The sequence below is a fragment of the Cannabis sativa genome, chromosome 5 (assembly GCF_029168945.1).
Source record: "Cannabis sativa cultivar Pink pepper isolate KNU-18-1 chromosome 5, ASM2916894v1, whole genome shotgun sequence".
NCBI classification, from domain to species: domain Eukaryota; kingdom Viridiplantae; phylum Streptophyta; class Magnoliopsida; order Rosales; family Cannabaceae; genus Cannabis; species Cannabis sativa.
Genome location: NC_083605.1, coordinates 44,371,733 through 44,395,478, shown reverse-complemented (window position 1 = coordinate 44,395,478; position 23,746 = coordinate 44,371,733). Strand labels below are relative to the sequence as shown.

The 23,746-nt window shown below is 34.8% G+C and overlaps 1 protein-coding gene and 1 long non-coding RNA gene across 2 annotated transcripts; both read left to right on the top strand.

Moving 5' to 3' along the window:
- Positions 1-786: 786 nt before the first annotated feature.
- Positions 787-3,324, top strand: LOC133038346 (uncharacterized). Its single transcript, XM_061116468.1, has 2 exons — positions 787-2,663; positions 2,757-3,324. Exons 1-2 carry the CDS (start codon positions 787-789, stop codon positions 3,322-3,324), a joined length of 2,445 nt encoding a protein of 814 aa, XP_060972451.1.
- Positions 3,325-4,138: 814 nt separating this feature from the next.
- LOC133037912 (uncharacterized) lies at positions 4,139-6,463 on the top strand. Its single transcript, XR_009687896.1, has 3 exons — positions 4,139-4,795; positions 5,662-5,724; positions 6,201-6,463. It is a non-coding gene; the product is annotated as an uncharacterized LOC133037912 (long non-coding RNA).
- The last annotated feature ends 17,283 nt before the right edge of the window (positions 6,464-23,746 follow it).

The following is a 23,746-nucleotide window of genomic DNA, read 5'->3' as shown; positions in this document are numbered from 1 at the left end:
TTGTGGATATATAAATAGTCGGTTTCTGTTAGTAAAGCGGTTATCCATTAAATCGTTCAAACAGTTATTTCGGTTGTTTGTGAAGAGAGAGTCGTATCTTGTTTCTTGTTGTTGTGATTACAGGTCAGATCTTGGAGCCTGAGAGTGTTCATCAATGGCGGAATGATCTGAATCTAGAATTGCTGAGTTCAAACTGAAGGGAGTTCAGTGTCATCTTCATCATCAGATCTGAAGGGATTTCAGATTGAAGACATGTTGAAGAAGAGCTCAGTTGCTGCACAAAGGATTGTGCGTTAACAATCAGTGTTCTTGATTGTCGTTGGTAATTCATTACTAATTGCTGTTAAGGTTGTATTTGATTCCTTTAGAGAAAATTGGAAATTGTAATATGAACCTTTGAGAATTAGTGGATGAACTTACCCTGGTTCGGGGAACCCAAGCACTAGTCGGCTGAGATGTGTTCTCAGTGCAGATGAAGCTTGTAAATTGATGCGTGATTTACAGCTTGACTTTTAATTCATGTTCATAATTCATATCTTGAAATCAATCAATCTAAAGATAGACAACTTGGTAATTTGAATCACTAAAATCTACTATTGCACTTTCAATTGGTATCAGAGCTTGAAATTTTATAAAAATTTGTGTTATATCCTACTCCTGTATGATTCTTGATCGTTGATTCTTGAGTCAACCTTAACGATCGATTCTGTCGCAACTAACCTCCTTTGAGTTCTCTCTCAAGGAACTACAGAACATTTGTGTCTGTTTACCACTTCTGTGTGCAGGATGGAAATGTTTAGAGAAGGAGGCTCCACCTCAAGACCTCCGATGCTGGAAGGAGCCAATTATCCATACTGGAAAACTAAGATGCGTGCCTTCTTGAGAGTTGTAGATGAAAGAGTTTGGATGTCCATAGAAGGAGGGTGGTGGAAACCAACGATGATGGAGAATGAAATCGTTATACCCAAACCCATGAGTCAATGGACCACTGTTGAAATGGAAAGAGCGAATTTCAACTCAAAGGCTCTTCATGCCTTGTTTAATGCCGTCTCCACTAACGAGTTGAAGGTTATAGCCAATTGTGAAATTGCTGAGGAAGCATGGGAGAAGCTAAAGATTAAGAACGAGGGAACTGATGCTGTCAAGAAATCAAGGCTGCGTGCCTTGGCAAAGGCTTTCGAAAATCTTACCATGGAGGAGGATGAGTCTGTGGCTGAATTCCATGCAAAACTTTGTGACATCTCTAATGAATCGTATGCTCTGGGGAAAACTTACTCTAACTCGAAACTGGTTCGAAAGGTGCTTAGTGTCCTCCCCAGAAGATTCATGTCCAAAGTTACCTCTATCGAAGAAATCAGAAACATTGAGGAACTCGATCTTGACGAACTCATCGGGTCTTTGCAAAACTATGAGCTATCACTATCTAGGTGGAAGAAAACCAAGAAACAAAAGGAGGTGGTGAAAGAAAATTCAGATGTTGGCATTACACTTATTCACCAAGAAAAAAAGAAACCTGTTCTGGAAGATTTGAATGGCATTACAGATGAAACGGTTGCCTTGTTAACAAGAAACTATGCAAAATTCTTGAAAAAGAACTACAGGAAAAATTCACCAGCTGACAAAGAAAATCTTCTCAGGAGAAATAAAGGAGTAAATTTCAAACCAAGACAAGCCTCAACTGATCAAAAGGGCCGAGGAATTAAGTGCAGAGAATGTGATGGATATGGTCACATTCAGGCTGAGTGCGGCAACACACTAAAAAAGAAAAAGGCCCTTGCAGCAACTTGGAGTGATAGTGATGAGGAAAAGAACTCCACAGCCAGTGAAGGATCAGATGAGGAAAAGCAGGTACTGGCATTCATGGCCCAAAGCTGTAATCCAGTTGAGTCTGAAGATGATGCAGTCTCCACCTCATTAGAAGCAGACAGCACAGGTCGTCAACATGCTTATGAAGAAATGTTTGCACAATGGGAGTACATGACTAAACAGATCCGTGCCCTAAAGAACTCTCTAGAGCAAGTGGAGACTGAAAAAGGAAAGTTAGAAGACACTGTCAAAAATCTCAACCGACTTCTTGATGAAAAGGAGAATGAGATCTATAAACTCACAGCTGATCTAATCCGAACCAAGCAAGCTTTACAGTTCATTCCCCCAGGCACTGCTGCTATCAATCAAACCCTACAGCTTCAGAAGCCCTATGGTGATCGAACCTCATTAGGATATAAGATGCTATATAAACAAGGGAATGACCTGTCTGTTGAGCATTCCTTACCCTCCAATGTCAATTCATCAAAGAAGGAAGATGGGTTACCTGACACCTCAATCACCATTAACGAATCTGACTCATCTGAGAGGAGACAGGTTCCAACAGGACCCATCAAACTCAAGTTTGAAGGAAGGAGGACTGATGCTGACAACCTTCTACAGAATGACAATTTCATTCGTACATGTCATTTCTGTAATAGGAGAGGTCACATTCGACCTAAGTGTTACAAATTGCAGAACTACTTGAAAGCCATGATCAATCGACCAAATAGTTTCCCTCCACCAAATAAGTCACATGGACGCAAACCTCGTCGAGAATGGAAAATAAAGTCCAAACCAAATCCTGATGCTAGTCTGGTTGCGAAGCTATCCCTGTCTGCCTTTGTTGAAGGTCAGTGGTACTTCGACAATGGATGTTCGCGTCACATGACTTGAAATAAGAAATTGCTAGTTAACTTCAAAGATGAAAAAGGGGGATCTGTCACTTTTAGGGATGGTAACAAAGGGCAGATTGCTGGGAGAGGTGATGTGAATGTGAATGGAGCAGCTCAGCTGACTAATGTCCTATATGTGAGAGGACTCAAAGCAAATCTCATCAGCATCGGCCAATTGTGTGACGACAATCTCTCTGTAAGTTTCACTAAAACTCAATGTTTAGTTTCATCTGATGGGTGTGTTGTCTTAACAGGAAACAGAACTGTAGACCAGTGCTATGCTATATGCAATACCATAGTGTGCAACAGGACCTTCTTGGACAAACCTGACTTATGGCACTACAGGCTGGGACATTTGAACTACAGAGATCTCCAAAGATTGGTGAAGCTTCAAGCTGTAAGGGGAATTCCTGACATGAAAGTTTCCAAAGAGAGAGTATGTGGTCCATGTCAGCTTGGAAAACAGCATAAGGCATCTCATCCCACAATTAATAGACTTCTCACCTCTCGTGTGTTGGAACTAATGCATGTTGACTTAATGGGGCCAATGCAGAATGAAAGTATCAGTGGGAAAAGATATGTAATGGTCTTGGTGGATGACTACTCTCGGTTTACCTGGGTTTAATTTCTTAGAGACAAGTCTGAGACATTTGGATCATTCTCTGCCTTGATACTGAGATTGCAAACTGAGAAAGACTCCAAAGTTGGAAAAGTCTTTAGACTGAGAAGTGACCATGGAAAAGAGTTCGAAAATTCTATATTCTCAGAGTTCTGTAATGGCATGGGAATTCATCATGAGTTTTCAGCCCCAAAAACTCCTCAGCAGAATGGAGTTGTTGAGCGAAAAAACAGAACTCTACAAGAAATGGCTCGGGTCATGATGCAGGCCAAAGATATTTCAAAACGATTTTGGCCTGAAGCTGTCAATACAGCCTGCCACGTGTGCAATAGAGTTCATCTTCGCACTGGTACCTCTCAAACTGCCTATGAGCTATGGAAAGGAACACCTCCTAACGTGAGCCACATGCACATTTTCGGATGTACGTGTTATGTCCTGAACGATCGGGATCACTTGGCCAAGTTTGATCCCAGGAGTGATGAAGGAACATTTCTGGGGTACTCCACAAACAGTCGGGCTTACAGAGTATTCAACAAAAGGACTCTCTCTGTAATCGAATTAATGAATGTGAAATTTGATGATTTAGAAGGACATGAAGAAGTGTGGATCGAAGATGATTCTCCTGTTCTCTCAGGCTCTAGACCAGTCCTCACTAGACAGCCTCAAGTGTACCCTGACACTCCTACAGAGTCTCTAAATACAGCACCAGGCATATCAGGTGACAATCAAGCAAGTGACAGTGATCTAGGAAGAGGAAATGAAGTTGATAGTGCCCTGACCAAAGAACCCCAACAAGCCAAAGTACATAAAAACTGTAATACCCGGAATTAAGAAATGGATTAGCAAAACCCTAACTAGATAATTATGTATAATTGAGGAAATTATATTATTATATAATTTAATATATGTGAAATTATATGAATTTTATTATGTTAAGACCCCGTTGGTGAGCCAGGGGCATTTTAGTAATTATGACCCGAGAAGGGTAAAATTATGAAATTAATTTGATTACGTGCTTAATGGAACTATATTATTATATAGTATACCTGTGTTGTCTTTTCAGGTGTGTTCTGACAGGTTAGCGCGGTATAGTCACAACCGGGAATTTCGGGCCGAACCGGGTTCGGGCCCGAAATGTAAATTGGATTGATAATTTGGCATTTTATTTGATGAATGATAATCTGAAATTTATTTGAAATTAATTGAGTATTGAAATGACTTATTTACCCTTGTGAGGGTGTAGGTGTGAATAATAAGCCATGAGGGCATTTTGGTCATTTGACCCCTATTTACTATGTTTGATTAAAATTGATTTTTAATGAAATGAAATGCAAAATTCTGGTTTTACTTTCACTCTTGGCCGACCCCCTCTCTCTCCCAAACCCTCTTATTATTTCAAAGTTGAATTTGAAGAAAAGCTTGGTTCTTAGCTTGTTTTGGAGCTTTGAAGTTGTGAATTCTTGAGCTTGGAGTTGAGGTAGATTCTTGCTAAGTTTATGTGAAATTTATGGTTGAATTCTTGCTGAAATTATTGTGGAAAAAGCATGCTTTAAGTTGTTTGATCTTGGTTTGCATGTTTAGGGAAATGGATGTTTAATCTTGATAATTTGTGTGTTAATCTCTTGATTTGTGTTTGATTGGGCTTAGAGTACAATTCAAGGATGTTTTACATGCTTAATCTAATTTTTTTTATCTATTGTTTTACTGCTGGAAATTGAATAAGTATATGTTGGGTTAAAGTTCATGTTCTTGAACTTGGAGTTTTGCTAGTTGAAGCATGATTTGTGATTATTGTGCAATCTGAAATTATGGGGTTTATTGTTGGATTTTGATGCATAATTATGTGTTTTAGACCCTATAATATTTGCTAGCTGCTATAAGTGGGTTAATTGTGAAATTGGTTGTGAAAAGCAAGCTTGAGTTCATGGAACTCAAGCTTGGTGCTTTAATGGCACTTTTTGATTTTAGTGCAATTGTTGGGTTTAAGTTGTGGAATATGTTTATTATGACATATATTGATGCTCTAGAAAGTTTGGGAATGTTTGGGAATGATTTGAGTGAGTTTTGGGGGTTTAAAGATTGAGAAATTTCGTGTTCTGCCGTACAACCGGAATTCCGGTTGGTTCATCCGGAATTCCGGTTGGAGTTCATCGGGAAATGCTGAAATTTGTTTTGGCCATAACTTTTGACTCGGGACTCCGTTTGGGACGTTCTTTATACCGTTGGAAAGCTCTTTTCGAGCTCTATGTGATTATCTGTATTTGAAATGCCATGAATTTATTTTATGAATGTGAAATCAGGGGTTAACCCTATTTGTGAAAATCCCGGATTGTGTGTGACTAGGATTACCGGCACCTGGTCAGGAGCACCCGGGGATTTGGAATCTCTACTATTGCGGGACAACAGGTAAGACAGTGATTAGCACGTAGAGTATGCGCAGTGGCGCTTATGTTGAGAATGATATGCATAAATGTTAAGTAACCGGGATTAGGGTTATTACCCTAATAGGAACGGTCTAATAGCCTAGGGTTATTACCCTAGTGATATATGTGTATAAATGCCATGCCATGCTAATTGAAATGAGATTTAAGGATTATGTGCTCAAGGCATAATCAGGTTGGACTCGGTACTCATAACCGAGATGAACCGCTTCTAAGGCCTTAATGTATTTAGACGTGTGAGAGTAACACGTGGGTCTACGTCACGTAGATTTAATTAGATGTGTGAGCGCAACACATAGGTCTACGCCACGTAGACATAAATGGGCATGATGAAATAATGATCAGGTCTGTGCTATACAGACATATGTGAATGAGCATAATATATTTGTTATGATTTATACTGTCTTGCTGGGCTTGGCTCACGGGTGCTCTACTGTGCAGGAAAGGGTAAGGCATTAGCTGATCAGCCATGAGTTTCAGGAGCAGGGCGAAGAATGTACATGTTCATGCCACTTCAGACCAAGCGGGTTATGGGTCTAACAGTGTTGACTTTTGTATTCTGTTTTGCCGCTTAGGTCGGCTAGTAAGAAAGAACTTGTAATAAGTTTGTAAATATTTTTGGGATCCCAACTATTTTGAAAAGTTTAAATATATTACAAGTTTATTTTCAGTCTGTTTAATATAAAAGTTTAAATTTTGCGCTATTTTAATTAGTAATCCCGGTTAGGGGATTAGGGCCTTATAAGTATTTTGGGTAGCGTGCCTAATTATTTAGGGCGTTACAAAAACGGACCCCCATCCTGGGTTGAGAAAGCTCATCCTCAGGCCACTGTCATAGGAAATCCGAATGATACCATGGTCAGTAGACGTAAACTGCAAAATTTGTTAGCCTTTGCCTGCTATCTGTCACAGATTGAGCCCAAAAGTGTTCGAGATGCGTTGTTAGATGAGTTCTGGTTGGCTGCCATGCAGGATGAAATGGGAAATTTTAAGAGACTTGGTGTATGGATAATGGTCCCTCAACCAGATGGTGCGAATGTTATAGGGACAAAATGGCTGTTTAAAAACAAGTCTGATGAATTTGGGACAGTGACTCGAAATAAAGCACGACTTGTGGCTCAAGGATATAGTCAGGTCGAAGGCATCGACTTTGATGAAACGTTTGCACCCGTGGCTCGATTAGAATCCATTCGTCTACTTCTTATCATTGCATGCTTTCTGAAGATCAAACTCTTCCAAATGGTCAAGAGTGTGTTTCTCAATGGGGTAATTCAAGAGGAAGTCTATGTCAAACAACCATAGGGGTTTGAAGATCCACATCATCCACACCATGTGTACAAGCTCAACAAAGCCTTATATGGACTGAAACAGGCCCCACGTGCGTGGTATGATAGACTCACCTCATTTCTCATCTCTCATGGCTTCACTCGAGGTACTGCAGATAGCACTCTATTCATTAAACATATTGACAAAGGAATTTTTGTTGCCCAAATATATGTTGATGACATCATTTTTGGCTCAACTTGTGATAGTGAAGTCCAAACATTTGTCACTTTAATGACTAATGAGTTTGAAATGAGTTTAATAGGTGACCTTACTTTCTTTCTAGGACTCCAAATAAAACAACTAGATCATGGCACATTCATTTCACAGTCTAAATATGTCAAGTCTATGTTAGATAAGTTTGGATTCTCTCAGGTCAAGCATGCACACACACCAATAGGCACCACGTCCAAATTGTCACGAGATGAGTTTGGTGACCCTGTAGACCCCACTCTATACAGAAGTATGATAGGTGGCTTACTGTATCTCACAGCGAGTCGTCCTGATATATCCTTTAGTGTAGGTTTATGTGCCAGGTATCAAGCTAATCCTAAACAGTCTCATCTCTCTACAGTCAAAAGAATTTTCAAATATCTAGTTGGGACAGTTAACTATGGTCTTTGGTATAGTTGTGACACGAATACCTCTTTGGTAGGATATAGTGACTCTGATTGGGCAGGGTGTATAGATGATAGGAAAAGCACTTCAGGGGGTTGCTTTTACATTGGGAATAACCTAGTCTCGTGGTATAGCAAAAAACAGCAGTCCATCTCCCTTTCCACTGCAGAAGTAGAATATATTGCAGCTCGCAGCTGCTGCACTCTATTGATATGGCTGAATAAAATGCTTACTGATTATGGATATCCTCAACACACACTGACCATCTTTTGTGACAGTACAAGCGCCATAAACATCTCTAAAAACCCTGTGCAGCACTCTCGGACCAAACACATTGACATCAGGTACCACTTTATTCGAGAACTAGTTGAGTCAAAGATGCTGTCAATATCTCATGTGCCCACAACGAATCCATTAGCAGATCTGTTCACTAAAGCTTTAGATACTCAAACTTTTACTCATTTAAGAACATGTATTGGTCTCTGTACAATTTAAACTGTTCTTAGTGCCATCTGATCAATCAATTTTGCCTATGAGTATGCGTGTATGTCACAGTTCTTCAGCAATGGGTTCTTCTGTCCTTCCCCATCTACTACATGCTACTTTGATTGATACTACACTTGAATCTTCCCCAGTCAAAAAGGCTACCTCTTCCAGATGCAATGGGAAGAGCTCTCGTACACCTTGTTCTAATAAGTAGTATGCTCCTTCTCTATTAGTTCTTGGTACTCAAAGAGGACAGCTACATCTCTGGAAGAGAGTGAAAGCCATGTCTGGGTACTAAAGCAAAAGCCAGAGTGATAAAAAAAAAGGCTTCATATAAAAAAAAACAATACAAAAATCGTCATTTTTCTATTATCAGTTGTTGCTTAGTTGAGAGAGTGGTCCAGCTGATTTTCACTCTTCTTGGACCACATGAGATCACTGTTCACACACGAATGGAGATTCAAGGTGTAGTGCTCTCATGAGTATCATTGTCGCTGGGGAAGGGAAATGATCTGTTGCTCAAGGTGTGCAGTACGTGTGTACTCAGAAACACTATTCATTGATCAGTTGATACCATTTTTTTTCTTAAAATTTGTGTATCTCTAAGTTTTTTTATTTTTTTTTCTGTTTTGTCTAAGTGTGGGCTAAATGCAAATATTGTTGGTATATTTGTCACATTTCTGGTTTCTTTGATACACTCATTGCCTGATGACATTGGTTTGTTTCGTTTAGTGTGCCGTATGATGTGGTAGCAAATATTCAATTTGGGCGTGTACGTTTTCCTTGGCAAAAATCAAATTTCAAAAAAAAAATCATCATCATTTTTTTTGCATGGTCAGTTGTGTCAGGGTCCCTATACTTAAGGCCTACGGAAAGTGACAAGTCTCACTTCTTCACTTTCCTCTCAGAAACCCTAAGCTCTGCATCATTCAAATTTTTTCCTCTCTATCATGGAGAATATCACACCCATTGCAGTAACCCCTGTTGCTATGGTTGTTCCATCCGTGGCGTCAACTGGTGATCCTACAGTGGCTCCTACAGTCGAGTCTGCAATGCCTAATCCCTGTCGTGACATTGTCCTCTACCAGTCGGAGGTTGGTGGTTCTACACATTCCCCAAGTTCAGAGTCGACCCCGCCTCCCCCCTCACCTCAGGTCAGTCAGAAACCTCGTACGTTTCTAGGTAAGGCTCCTCCTATCTCTAAAAAGGTTCGTCCTTCACTGTCATCTCCTTCCCCACCTGTGTCCAAACGAGTCACTCGTTCTTCGTCGAGTCACCAGTCTCCCTCAAAACCTGTAGGCCCTCCTCGTCCTCCATCTAAGGTCTCTATTCCTACCCTAACCAGTGAACGTGTTCAACCCAAACGAAAATCCTCTTCTGACACCACGTATCATCCACCTGAAAAGAAATAAAAAAAAAACCCACTCTAGTTGTCTCTACAGAGTCATCTCCCAAATGGTCGTCTAGAGGTTCTAAAAAGTCCAAACTTCCCAAAGCACCTATATCAACTGTCGACCCAGCAACAGTACAATGTTTTGTTGATGCCTCTAAAGCCTCTGTCTATCAACGGTGGTTTGGCAGTCGTGAGCTTTGGTTCGAACAAGTGGTAATATTAGATGATTTTCCTGAACTGCATGAGTTTTTAAAACTTAGGAAATGGGTCAACACGGTCACTAACTTGTCTGCTCCTCATCCCATATTAGTTCGAGAATTCTATGCCAATCTTGATAGAACTGTTATTGATGAGGGTCATCCAGGGTGTGTGAGTGCCTTTGTTAGGGGTCATAGAGTTCCTTTTGGTCCATCCACTATTGCGTCTTTATTGCAAGTTGAGTCCATCAGGAAACCAACATATGGGAAACACTTCAATCCAGATCAATCTTTGATGGGTCGAGTGCTAACTGGCCGGGATGACTATATTTGGGACAAACAGGAAATTCTGGTCACTCATCTGACTCCATTCTATAGGGTTCTTCATCGGGTAGCCTTGTACAATTGGTTTCCTAATTCTCATTTGTCTGCTGTTACACTTGAGATTGGCAAGTTCTTGTATGCTGTAGGCACTAATGTGTCCATTGATCTGCCCTCGCTCATTTTTGAATGGGTAATGGAAGCCTCAGAAACTACTGGCACTCGTAACAAGCTACCATTTCCAAGTTTAGTTCAACGAGTTCTTATGGATGCTCACCCTCCTCTCACAACACATGATTATCAAGTTCAGAATCCGGTTCTCAGTAAGAGCTTTCTCTCGGTGTTCAACAAGAAGCCTTCTTCAACCACTCCCTCAGGAACCAAAGTGAGTAAAGGCAAGTCTCCTATGTTCAAAGGGCTTTCGGATTCCAGCTGGCAGGTACAAATGTTTTTTGAGTTTCAATCTTTTGCCAAATGCTATAAGAAGGATCAAAAGCGTCAGCTTGCCTTTGAGGCCTCAATGTATCAAATGGTTCGCTCTATCAAGTCCACTCTTTTGCACCATTTTCCTGGGGATTCTCTGCCTGACATTTCTCTGCCTGAGTTTCATCGTGATTCGTTTGGCGCATCATCAGACACGTCTGGAAATAATGCACATATGCAGGGGGAGCCTTCAGCCTTTGATCCTGTCACTAGTTCAGCACAACCTGATTTAGATCCTCCAGCTGACACTGCAACACCCTTTGTGTCGACTGGACCACCTTCCCAGGGGGAGTCTGGCACAGTACAGGAACCCACATATCATATTCAATGAAGGGGGAGATATTTGTAATTCGTTTCGCTTTTGTAGTGGCTTTGTTTATATTCCTAAAGACATTTATATCTGGTTTATTAACTTTTTTTTGGTCTTTAGTTTTGTTTGTTAGTCATTGAACATAACCTGTCAAGGGGGAGAATGTTAGTGTTATTATTTTGTGACAGTGTTTGTTCTATTCAATGTCTAGTCGTATCTGGATTTTTAGTCTGTTATATCTGCACTAACGTTTGTTTACGAGAGTCTCATTTAAGTTTTAGTTAGTGCCAGCTGGACTTATTTTGTGGATATATAAATAGTCGGTTTCTGTTAGTAAAGCAGTTATCCATTAAATCGTTCAGACAGTTATTTCGGTTGTTTGTGAAGAGAGAGTCGTATCTTGTTTCTTGTTGTTGTGATTACAGGTCAGATCTTGGAGCTTGAGAGTGTTCATCAATGGTGGAATGATCTGAATCTGGAATTGCTGAGTTCAAACTGAAGGGAGTTCAGTGTCATCTTCATCATCAGATCTGAAAGGATTTCAGATTGAAGACATGTTGAAGAAGAGCTCAGTTGCTGCACAAGGGATTGTGCGTTAACAATCAGTGTTCTGGATTGTTGTTGGTAATTCATTACTAATTGCTGTTAAGGTTGTATTTGATTCCTTTAGAGAGAATTGGAAATTGTAATATGAACCTTTGAGAATTAGTGGATGAACTTACCCTGGTTCGGGGAACCCAAGCACTAGTCGGCTGAGATGTGTTCTCAGTGCAGATGAAGCTTGTAAATTGATGTGTGATTTACAGCTTGACTTTTAATTCATGTTCATAATTCATATCTTGAAATCAATCAATCTAAAGATAGACAACTTGGTAATTTGAATCATTAAAATCTACTAGTTGCACTTTCAATCTCTATTAAGTCAAGCTCGAAGGAAATCATCGTTTCACTTCTATGTCCGGATAGAAGCCATAGATTCTGTATCTATGATAAGCGCTCCTACTCAATTGAACTACCATGTCCTTAATATATATGTCACGAGAAGATCCATTGGTCGACTTTAACGAACAAATTGACGAACACAAATAATACAATTGAACTAGAACCTAACCATTTTAGGATTGAGATCATTTGATCTAAGATCAACTAGGTGATATTGAATTGAATAGATATTACGGTAAGTTTATCATATCTATTCCAAGTTCAATACCGGTCCCTTCCGATGCATACTGCATACATCCCACCGAAGCATACTTTAACCAATGCCCTGAAAAGGACATAGCACTCATCCAAGGTGCAAGTAAACTACATTGCAGATTATCCTATCAGTTAAACCATGTGTACTGATAAATCATAGGAATACATTTAGTCATACAATCTTGATTACTTTCCACTATGTTGACAACACAATAAAAAGGCATATCAGTGTGATAAGGATTTGGATAAATTTATAAATCAAATAAATAAATTATCACATGAACCAAATAACACATTAAACAAGTAATGAAATTAAATCTGTTTCTTTATTGATAATTGAATAGAAAAGATTACATTTAAATAGAGTTTTATTTAGGGTACAAAGCCCAACATAGAACATGATAAACTCATAACCTGATAACTTATCATAAGCCTATTTTGTCAGAAAATTGAAAAGAGAGGCTTCTCCCTCTAATTTTCAAGTTTTTTTCTATTTCTTCATCAAAATTTCATCCGTATAGTGATAAGATTACATGTACTCATATCGAGTCAAGTACTCAATCATAGTGTGGAAGATTGTGAAGAATCCAACAGTTAAAGGAGATCTAGGCTCAGATCTTGTTATTACTCTTCGATAGAAAGGAACAAGGGTAAGAGATCTGAGTGGAAGGAGCCATATCATTTCGCTGCCACCAATGTAACGTTTTCTAAACTTTATATGTGTTTATTTTCATTGTCTTAGGAATTCATGTTTAGGGTGTTAGATTATAGAATATAATCAACATACATATTAGTAAATCTAGATCTTGGTAAAATAACTTCCAACAGTTGGTCACTTAGGGCCTAGGTGACCAAGTAGCGAATAGGTGATAATGAGACTCTGAGCAAGGTCTCCAAAATGGTGTTGAGACAATATTTCCTTTCCTGGGTCTGAAGAAAAATTAATACGATTAGCCTCAATTTTTCAAGGGGTAACACAGTGCGACAATTTTGTTATATTGTATTATGCTGACGCTTGTTTTCATCAACAGATCTAAGAAGATTGTAAACGAGGAAGATGAACACAAGTATCTGTTAATCAATGTAAATCAGTTTATCAAAATAAATTTAACAAAGATGAATACGAAGATATTGTTGTGGTTCACCCCCTTTTATCAGTAATAGGCTAGTCCACTTAGGTTTTTATTGGTCTCAATGCTTGAGGAGAGTTCTCCAAGAGTTTGTGATAATGAGTTAAAGTCATTTACAATTGATATCACCTTTATATAGGTTTTCATATAGGACTCTCTTAGGGTTAAAAAATCTTAACCCAAGACGTGTTGGAATTTATTTTACCAGGATCTTAGATCTACTCACAAGTATGTCGTTTAAACACCCTAAATATGAACTTTCTAAAACGATAAATTAAACACATATAAAGTTAAGAAAACCTTACAATGATGCAGCGGAATTAATGTCTCCTTCCGCTCAGATCTCTAACCCTTATATCCTTTCTGTAGCAGAGTATAATCAAGATCTGAGCCCGAATGTCCTTCTTCCTCAAGTTTGATCCTTCACAGTCTTCCAATCTATGATTGAGTTACTGCTTGCTGTGTGTGGGCACTTACTCTCTCACTAGGGTTCGAAATTTATGAAGAAGAAAAGAGAAGGGGGATTTCGGCCAGGTATAGAAAGTGGGGAAGGCTCAGTTTTTCTGAAGAGAGAAATTTCTGTCAGATTACTAATGAAAGCATGTGTTTTGACTGAGCCATCACTTTCTATTTATAGGCAACTACTAGGTTTAGGTTAGGAATTATTTGGCATTAAAATAATGAAAATATTAATTTGAAAAAACAACAATAAGTGGTCGGCCATGGTGTGTTAGTGGGCCCCACTTGATTTTGAAGTTTTATCAAATTTTATTTCTATTTTCTCAAAAACACTAATTTTCCAATTCTAACCTTATAAATGCCAAAACTAATTATTTAATAACTAAAATACATTATTAAATAATATTGTCATTTAATTTAATTATTAATTAGACATATAAAGTCCATTAATAAATAAATAAACATAGAAACTCTTTCCTTTACAATTTCACCCCTGCTTAGTGAAAATTCATAAAATTAGACATAGTCTAACTTTAGAATTATAATTGATCAATCACGAATCAATTAATGAGTCTTACAAGCAGAATGTTCTCAACTAGAATGGGGACCATGGATCTATATGCTGAGCTTCCAATAAGTGAACCAAATTTACCAAGTAAATTCCTACTTATTAATTCTTCGTTGAATCCACTCTTAGAACTTAGAATTGCACTCTCAGACTTATATAGAGCATATTATCTGTTTCACGATATCAATATGCTATCTCATTTAACCATTGTTATAATCTTATTGTGATTTAAAGATCCTCTGTATAGATGATCTACATCAAGATGGGATTTCTTTACCGTTCTCACCCCTCAATGTATTTTTCCCCTTAAAACACTTAGCTACCTGTAAATGGTGTTTAGTGATCTAATAATTAGTCAGTTAAACAAGAGCTCATCCATTTACTTCTATTTGCTAAGCTCGAAGGGAATCATCACTTTACTTCTATACACCAGCAGAAGCTATAGATTCCATATTTATGTTTAGCACTCCCACTCAATCATACTATCATGTTCCCAAAATATACATATCACCCTGACCTAAAAGTAGGCTTAACTAATAAATCAAAGAACATGAATAGCACTCCTGAGTTGAGCCCAAGCATATCAGGATTTAGATTCTTTTAATCTTAAGATCAACTACTGATATTGACTTGGAAAGATATATATAACGGTAAGTTTGTAATATCTTAACTTAGTTGCAATATCGGTCCAGTCCAATGTATACTCCATACATTTGAAACTAGTATACTTTACTAATGTCCTGGAAAGAACATAACACTTACTCCAAGTGTAAGTACACATCATCCCTGATTATCACATTAGTGTAAATCCAATAACACTGATGAAAGAGGGACCAAGTCTTTTGATTCATATGAACACAATCACATTCGACTGTGTTGACGATACTGTAATTGTGAATAAACATATGATCTGGATTTAACTGATTCTGTGTATAATAGTAATAAACATATTAAACCATTAGCATGTAGAATTCATGCAAACATCAATCACTTGAAATTTCTTATATTGATAACTAATCAGATTGTAAAGGGCTTTATTTAGTGCATAAAACCCAACAAACTCCCACTTGCACTAACATAAAACAAATTGTGCAAATAGGTCAATCTGATGTCTTGATCTTCAGATCAAGTGTAGTAAATTTAAATCCACCCAAACTTCTGGAAACTAGTTCATAAATACACTTATGAAACATCCTTTACAATATGCTTTACTCATCAAGGGATACTGAAATCTTTACTGTTTTAAGAGTACATCTGAATAAACAGAAGACATATCTCTCATATTTTAAAATATGTAATTGAGATAATACAGTGTAGACTTTTCTTCAGTAATATAACTTTCTTGGATTTCGAATACACAAAGTTATAGTTCTTCTCTAGTAGAGCTTGAATTATTATACAATAATTCCTCCACCCCCAAAGTAAGCACCATCTCAAGAATCTCAAAATTAGATGGTGAGATACAAGGATAACTGATACACAGTTCCTTAATATCTGACATATAGATCACTTTCATAAATCTTTCTTGAATATCTTCTAATGTTCCTTATTTGATTACATCTCAGATAACTCCCACTCAATAGCAGATGTCTGGTTAAATAATACTTTTAACCTCTGATTGTTTAGAAAGTTAACTAGTTGTGACTTTTGTATTAGTCTTAAAACTTTAAGTTAAGACTAAGTCATCAACATAGCAGACTAGTATTTGAAGTGAAAAATACATGCCAGAGATAAAGTAATCAAAATTAAGATACCATAAAATTTTATGAGGATTAAGAATTCTAGGTTCAAGTCATTCGAATAGACTAAACTAGAGTTCTTTATCTTATTCTCATAATTCTGATAAGCTATACCTATCCATGTGAATAGTTAGATTTGCTTTTCAGTAGTGTTCTTAAGTACCTATCACAGGTATCAACCTAATGAAGATGGGTATAGAACTTTAAAATTCTCCCACTCAATTAAGGTAGTGTGAAACTTTAACAAAGAACTTTCAAAGGTATCAAACTTTTACTTACAATAGTAAAATCGAAGTGGAACATACAATCAAGATCAAGCATTTATATTGACAATAGCTAACTCATTATATTACTTCCATGTTTAAAGAAAATATGTGTCATATAGGGAATTATGGAATAGACTCCACCCTTAAAAATATACATATAGGGTACTTGTGGATAACCTCCACCCCTAAGTATATAGAGATTATGATCCACCCCTTAAGGTTGTAAAGATCATTATTCTCTAAGTGTGATAGAGTTTATGTGGAGTTGAATACTATCCAGAGTTCATTAGATATAAAAAATCGTTGAACTGCATAGTTTTCTTAACTTTTCTCCGCCCTATCAGATCAATAGATCCTTTTATTAAACAAATTCTTAATAATTGTATTAGAATTAACAATTATTAATAAACATAGAAATAATTTCTAGTGTTTATTTAATATAACTCTATGAAGAGTTGTAAATATTATAGAATTTGCATCAATAATAAACACTTACACATACAAACATATAAATATAATGTGGTAATAGTTGATGAAGATAAAATAAATGAAGCTCAATCTCATAAATTGCAATGTATAATTTCGAAAATAAAGAAACTTTATTAATAATAAATTTAAAAAAATGTATTGCAACAATATGAGAAAAACAGGGATAAATATCCATAACTAAAATTTGAAATCCAAATTGTCTTTAAACTAAAACAATTAATTCAAAAAAAAAAATTAAAGAGCTTCATCTTCATCTGGATGATTTCACCCTCTGGTCCAGCTTTCTGATCCAACTCATATGAGTTCAAGTAGCTTGGCCTATAAGAAGAAGAAAACAAATAAACAAAGTTAGTCCAGAATCATAAATCCAATTGGATAACAATTCACCAAAACTCTTAAAGTTTATAAATAGAAATACCTTGTTTCTTTGCAAGAAGTTTAGGACATTGGGTTTTCCAATGACCTTTTTCATTGCAGTAGAAACACTTTCCTTTAAGTGTAGCATCACCAGAAGGAGCAGCCTTTTTATTCTTCATGGATTTTGTTCGCTTCTTGGTGTTCTTCCACTTCTTCTTCGATTTGGGCTTTGAAGCAGAGGCAACATTTGCTTCAGGTTTCATCGTCCCATTACCATTTCCAGGATTATGAGGTTGACTCCCTTTCTTCTTGGGTCCTCCAATCAAATTTTCATAAGTTTGAAGGTCATTGACTAATTCATGAAAGTCAATTTCCTTCTTATTCATGACATAATTTGAAGTGTATGGTAGAAATGCTGGAGTCAGGCTATTCAAGATAAGGCTTACTTGAGTAGCATTGTCCATTTCAGCACCATGATCCTGGGCTTCTTAGAAATAACTTGACATTAGGAGAACATGGTCACGCACGTTTTGATGTGGTTCCATCCGTGCATTAATGTACTTCTTAGTCGCGTCAAAGCGTGACTGAAGTGATGCCTTACCGAATAGCTCATTTAACTTCGTCATAACTTTAGCAGCCTTTTCGGTTTTAGAAAACTGAGTTTTGAGGGTGTCTACCATGCTAGAAAGCATAAAGTATAGAGCTTTGTCATTTGCTTTCTGCCAACGCTCATACTTTTCTTTCACAGCTTTGGAAGCATTGTCCCCAGGCACTTCAGGTGACGGCTCAGTTAAAACAAACAAGGCACTTTCTCCTATGAGAGCAATATTAATGTTCTCATTCCATTTATTAAAGTTAGATCCATTCAGCTTGTTTTCAGTCAACAGTGATAACATGGGATTCATTTTGATAATACAGGATACTACAAAATAATAGAAGTCAACAAATAGAAATGAATAATGGTTTAACACAAAATCAATTTAGAAATTTCTAAGCACATAGCAAGTAGGAAAGATATGAGAAAATACTTAAAAAATTCAATACTAAATAATTTCCAAGGTTTTTAATAAACTGATATCAATGTCCCATTTAGGCGAGAGTCAAAGTTACCATCCATTGAATAGAGTTGTCAGCTCATCTAAAATGTTAAACATTCTAACAACCTTTTATTCGATCAAGATTGGAATCCAGCGTTGTCCCGTTTAGGCGAGAGTCAAGGCTATTCTATCTTATGAGCTACTCCCATTGTTTTGCAATTTGCAAGTCAAATATGGTCGCCACCATTAGGGTGATCTATACCATATAAAACACTTACAAACTACTCATCTTTTGAGATTAAACGGTGCAAAATTGCTAATGAACGTTCCTCCATTAGGGAGGATTACTCACTAAAACAAACGCGATGTAAAACCCACAATGGAGATCGAATGTCTTCATAATAATAAAGCTCATTCTTTAAAATATATTTTCTTTATTATTCTAATAAATAAATTCTCATTAAATTCGAAATTTAGAATTAAAATTCAAAATAAGAATTTAATATAATATTTATAAAATTATACCTAGATGGTGATTGAAATAAAATTAATTATTTCCATCTTAGTAATAATCTTAAATATAAATATTAAGGAAATTAATTTAAGTTGAATTAATTTAAATTAATTAGCAACTTAAAAATTTCCTTGAGAATATATTTATTGTATTCGAAAATTAAGTATATATTAAAAATAAACAAATTTCAAAAAAATAAAAATAAAAAATTAGAAAAGAAATACTTCAAGCAAAAATATCACCTATCTAGATTTTCTTTTGACTAATTAATTCAATTTCTAATGATATATATATATTTTTTTGAAATTCATTTATTTTAAATTAATCAATAGATGAAAAAATCATTGATTTGAGTTGGTCCAAGAATTAAATAAAATAAATAATTAATTTACAACTCAATCTATTTTTCAAAAATAAAAGAAAATTGAAAATATTGCATAATTAAAATGCCATTTTTCGAAATTGATTAATAAAATAAAGGAAAAATATATATATTGAAAATTATTTAAATTTAGGTTGAAAAATTAAATTTCAACTTAAAATTAATTTTCTATTTAATTAACTGTCATGAAAAATAAATATTTAAGTATCATGATGAAAATCAACTTAGATATTTAAATTTTCAAGTTAATTAAATGTATTAAATTCAAGAAACAAATAATTAAGTGTAGAGAAGGCTTAATTATTAATCTCTAGTTTAATACTAGGAAAAATAAAATTGTACCAAAATTAATTATTTAAATAATTAATTTCACAAAGTATAATATTTTCCTATTTAAATATTAGAAATAATAAGTAGTCTAGAAATAACTATCTAGAAAATATCTTATTTGACTAAGTATCTTTTCAACAAAATTTGAAAAATATCTAATTTAAGTTATATATAGAAAAAATCTAAAACTTAAATAATTTCAAATTTAGATTTAATTAAATATCAAAAATTAAGTTGTAACCACTTAATTTGAAGATATCTTTTTAGTTAATATTCGAAAAGATATTAACCTAAAAAAAATATCTAAAATATTCCATTTTAAGTTAATATTCGAAAAGATATTAACTTAAAAAATATCTTAAGAATCTTTAATAACTAATGCCTAGGATTCCTCAACTTTATTTAAAATTTAAATAAAATATTCAAATTTAAGTTAGATAAGAAAAATCAGTTGATACAACTAATTTATAACTTAAATAGGAATATTTAATTAAATAAGTTCGAGAAAGAATCTAGTTAGTTAAAATTCTATATTTAATTAAATACAAGAAAAATACAAATAGTTTGTCTAGAAATAATATCTAAAACTAAAAGTGTTTTTCTTAAAATTAACTTTAAAATATTAAAATGAAAATAAATTTCATATATCTTAAAAGTTAATTATGTTGCTAATTCAATTTTATTAGGTCAAACTAATATAATTAACCTAGTACAGTTATTCAAATAAGGCAAATGGGCCTTCACAGGTAGTTCATGTGAGGGGGTGCTGGGTTCAGTATGTCGTACTCACTTCTATGGCTCCCAACTCTCACACAAGGCCCAAAAGAGAGGAATTTAACCTTAAAATGAATAACTATTATTAATTGAATAGGTCCAAAAACTAAATGGACCTTAAATAAACACATAGGTTCACACAGGTACACACTTGGATGGATCCTATCATGTTGCTAGGTCATACACAGATGAAAGAAGATTGTAAAATTTACCTGTTACAAATTATTAACTTGACCAAGGGAGCCATGAGTTAAAATCAGATCATTGGATCTGTCAACAAGTTAACCATGGCTATTTGCAATCAAGTAATAATAGGTTTTGAAAACTTACACACAAGCTAAAACCATATACTCCTGCAACAAGGTTAGCTGGATAGTTAGAAGTAGGATTTATTTAATTTTAAATAAATAAATTTCGAAAATAATGAAATTAAGTAAATAAATAAATAAAAATAAAATTTAATTTTCAAAAATTTTAAAAAAATTATTTATTTTCGAAAATAAAATAAAAAAAATATTAATTTAAATTTCGAAATTATTAAAAAAAATTTAAAAAATTTAACCTACAATTTTGAAAATTAGGTTTCAACTAACCTAAATATCATTTCAAAATTTGCTAACTACTTCTAAAATTAAATGTTATTTTATAAATAAAAATTAGAAAAGATAAATTAAGTATCTTTTTCAGATTTTAAATTTAATTTAAATAAATAAAATAACAAAATTTAAAAGTTAGCAAAATATCTTACATCTATTTAAAATTACATGATTATAATTGTCTTATTTTAAATTTAAATAAGGTCAAATATATAAAAAAAATTAATTTAAAAAAAAAATTAATATCTAACCTTAAATTTAAAAATAAGATAAGATATAATCAAATTTAAAAATAAGATAAATAATTAAGCAAAAAGATAGATATTTACTAATTTCAAATTCAAATTACACTAATTTCTTGAATTAAATTTAAAAAAATATTAAATTAATTCATTATGATAATTAGAGTTAAATTAAGAATAGTAAATATATAAATACAAAACTACACAAAAAATCGGAATTTAATTCCATGAAAAAGCATGAAAAAACGAAGAAAAGCGAAAATTTTGGGAGCTGTACGGACAGTATGCCAAGCATACTGTCCGCGCGCGCGTTGTACTCTCGAGTGATGAGAAACCTCGGCGGAACAGGGGAGGTTGCAGCCTCTTGCGCGCGCGTAGGGGAGGCTTCAGACACCAGCTTCCGCACGCAGATGAAGGATTCAGACAAGAAATTTGTCTGAATCCGCGCGCGCGTGAGAGTGCACAGCCCCTTATCTTTTTTTGAATCTTCAAAAAATCATAACTAATTCAAATTAAATCGAAATTGAGTTCTGTAAAAAAGTAACTTGCTTAATTTTTTCCATACTATCCAATAAAAATAATTCCAGAAACAAAATTTCAATTATTTTTCACGAAAATTCACAAACATCAATCAATCATCATATAACACTCAATACAACATGAAACCATCCAAATAACAAACAATAGTTTTAAAGTTCAAATTTCATGCAAGTAAATCAATTACCATGGCTCTGAGGCCAGTTGTTGGAATTTATTTTACCAGGATCTTAGATCTACTCACAAGTATGTTGTTTAAACACCCTAAATATGAACTTTCTAAAACGATAAATTAAACACATATAAAGTTAAGAAAACCTTACAATGATGCAGCGGAATTAATGTCTCCTTCCTCTCAGATCTCTAACCCTTGTATCCTTTTTGTAGCAGAGTATAATCAAGATCTGAGCCCGAATGTCCTTCTTCTTCAAGTTTGATCATTCACAGTCTTCTAATCTATGATTGAGTTACTGCTTGCTGTGTGTGGGCACTTGCTCTCTCACTAGGGTTCGAAATTTATGAAGAAGAAAAGAGAAGAGGGATTCCGGCCAGGTATAGAAAGTGGGGAAGGCTCAGTTTTTCTGAAGAGAGAAATTTCTGTTAGATTACTAATGAAAGCATGTGTTTTGACTGAGCCATCACTTTCTATTTATAGGCAACTACTAGGTTTAGGTTAGGAATTATTTGGCATTAAAATAATGAAAATATTAATTTGAAAAAACCACAATAAGTGGCCGGCCATGGTGTGTTAGTGGGCCGCACTTGATTTTGCAGTTTTATCAAATTTTATTTCTATTTTCTCAAAAACGCCAATTTTCCAATTCTAACCTTTTAAATGCCAAAACTAATTATTTAATAACTAAAATACATTATTAAATAATATTGTCATTTAATTTAATTATTAATTAGACATATAAAGTCCATTAATAAATAAATAAACCTAGAAACTCTTTCCTTTACAATTTCACCCCTGCTTAGTGAAAATTCATAAAATTAGACATAGTCTAATTAGAATTATAATTGATCAATCACGAATCAATTAATGAGTCTTACAAGCAGAATATTCTCAACTAGAATGGGGAGCATGGATCTATATGCTGAGCTTCCAATAAGTGAACCAAATTTACCAAGTAAATTCCTACTTATTAATTTTTCGTTGAATCCACTCTTAGAACTTAGAATTGCACTCTCAGACTTATATAGAGCATATTATATGTTTCACGATATCAATATGCTATCTCATTTAACCATTGTTATAATCTTATTGTGATTTAAAGATCCTCTATATAGATGATCTACATCGAGATGGGATTTCTTTACCGTTCTCACCCCTCAATGTATTTTGCCCCTTAAAACATTTAGCTACCTGTAAATGGTGTTTAGTGATCTAATAATTAGTCAGTTAAACAAGAGCTCATCCATTTACTTCTATTTGCTAAGCTCGAAGGGAATCATCACTTTCCTTCTATACACCAGTAGAAGCTATAGATTCCATATTTATGTTTAGCACTCCCACTCAATCATACTATCATGTTCCCAAAATATACGTATCACCCTGACCTAAAAGTAGGCTTAACTAATAAATCAAAGAACATGAATAGCACTCCTGAGTTGAGCCCAAGCATATCAGGATTTAGATTCTTTTAATCTTAAGATCAACTACTGATATTGACTTGGAAAAATATATATAACGGTAAGTTTGTAATATCTTAACTTAGTTGCAATATTGGTCAAATCCAATGTATACTCCATACATTCGAAACTAGTATACTTTACTAGTGTCCTGGAAAGAACATAACACTTACTCCAAGTGTAAGTACACATCATCGCTGATTATCACATTAGTGTAAATCCAATAACACTGATGAATCAGGGACCAAGTCTTTTGATTCATATGAACACAATCACATTCCACTGTGTTGACTATAATGTAATTGTGAATAAACATATGATCTGGATTTAACTGATTCTGTGTATAATAGTAATAAACATATTAAACCATTAGCATGTAGAATTCATGCAAACATCAATCACTTCAAATTTCTTATATTGATAACTAATCAGATTGTAAAGGGTTTTATTTAGTGCATAAAACCCAACAAGACGCACCTTCCCCTAATTATGGTCGGGTTAGGTTTAAAATACAAAATGATAACAAAATCATATTTCAATATAAATGTCTAATAAAATGAAAATTATTGAAGATACTTTAATCCACACGTGCTAGCTTATTTTCATC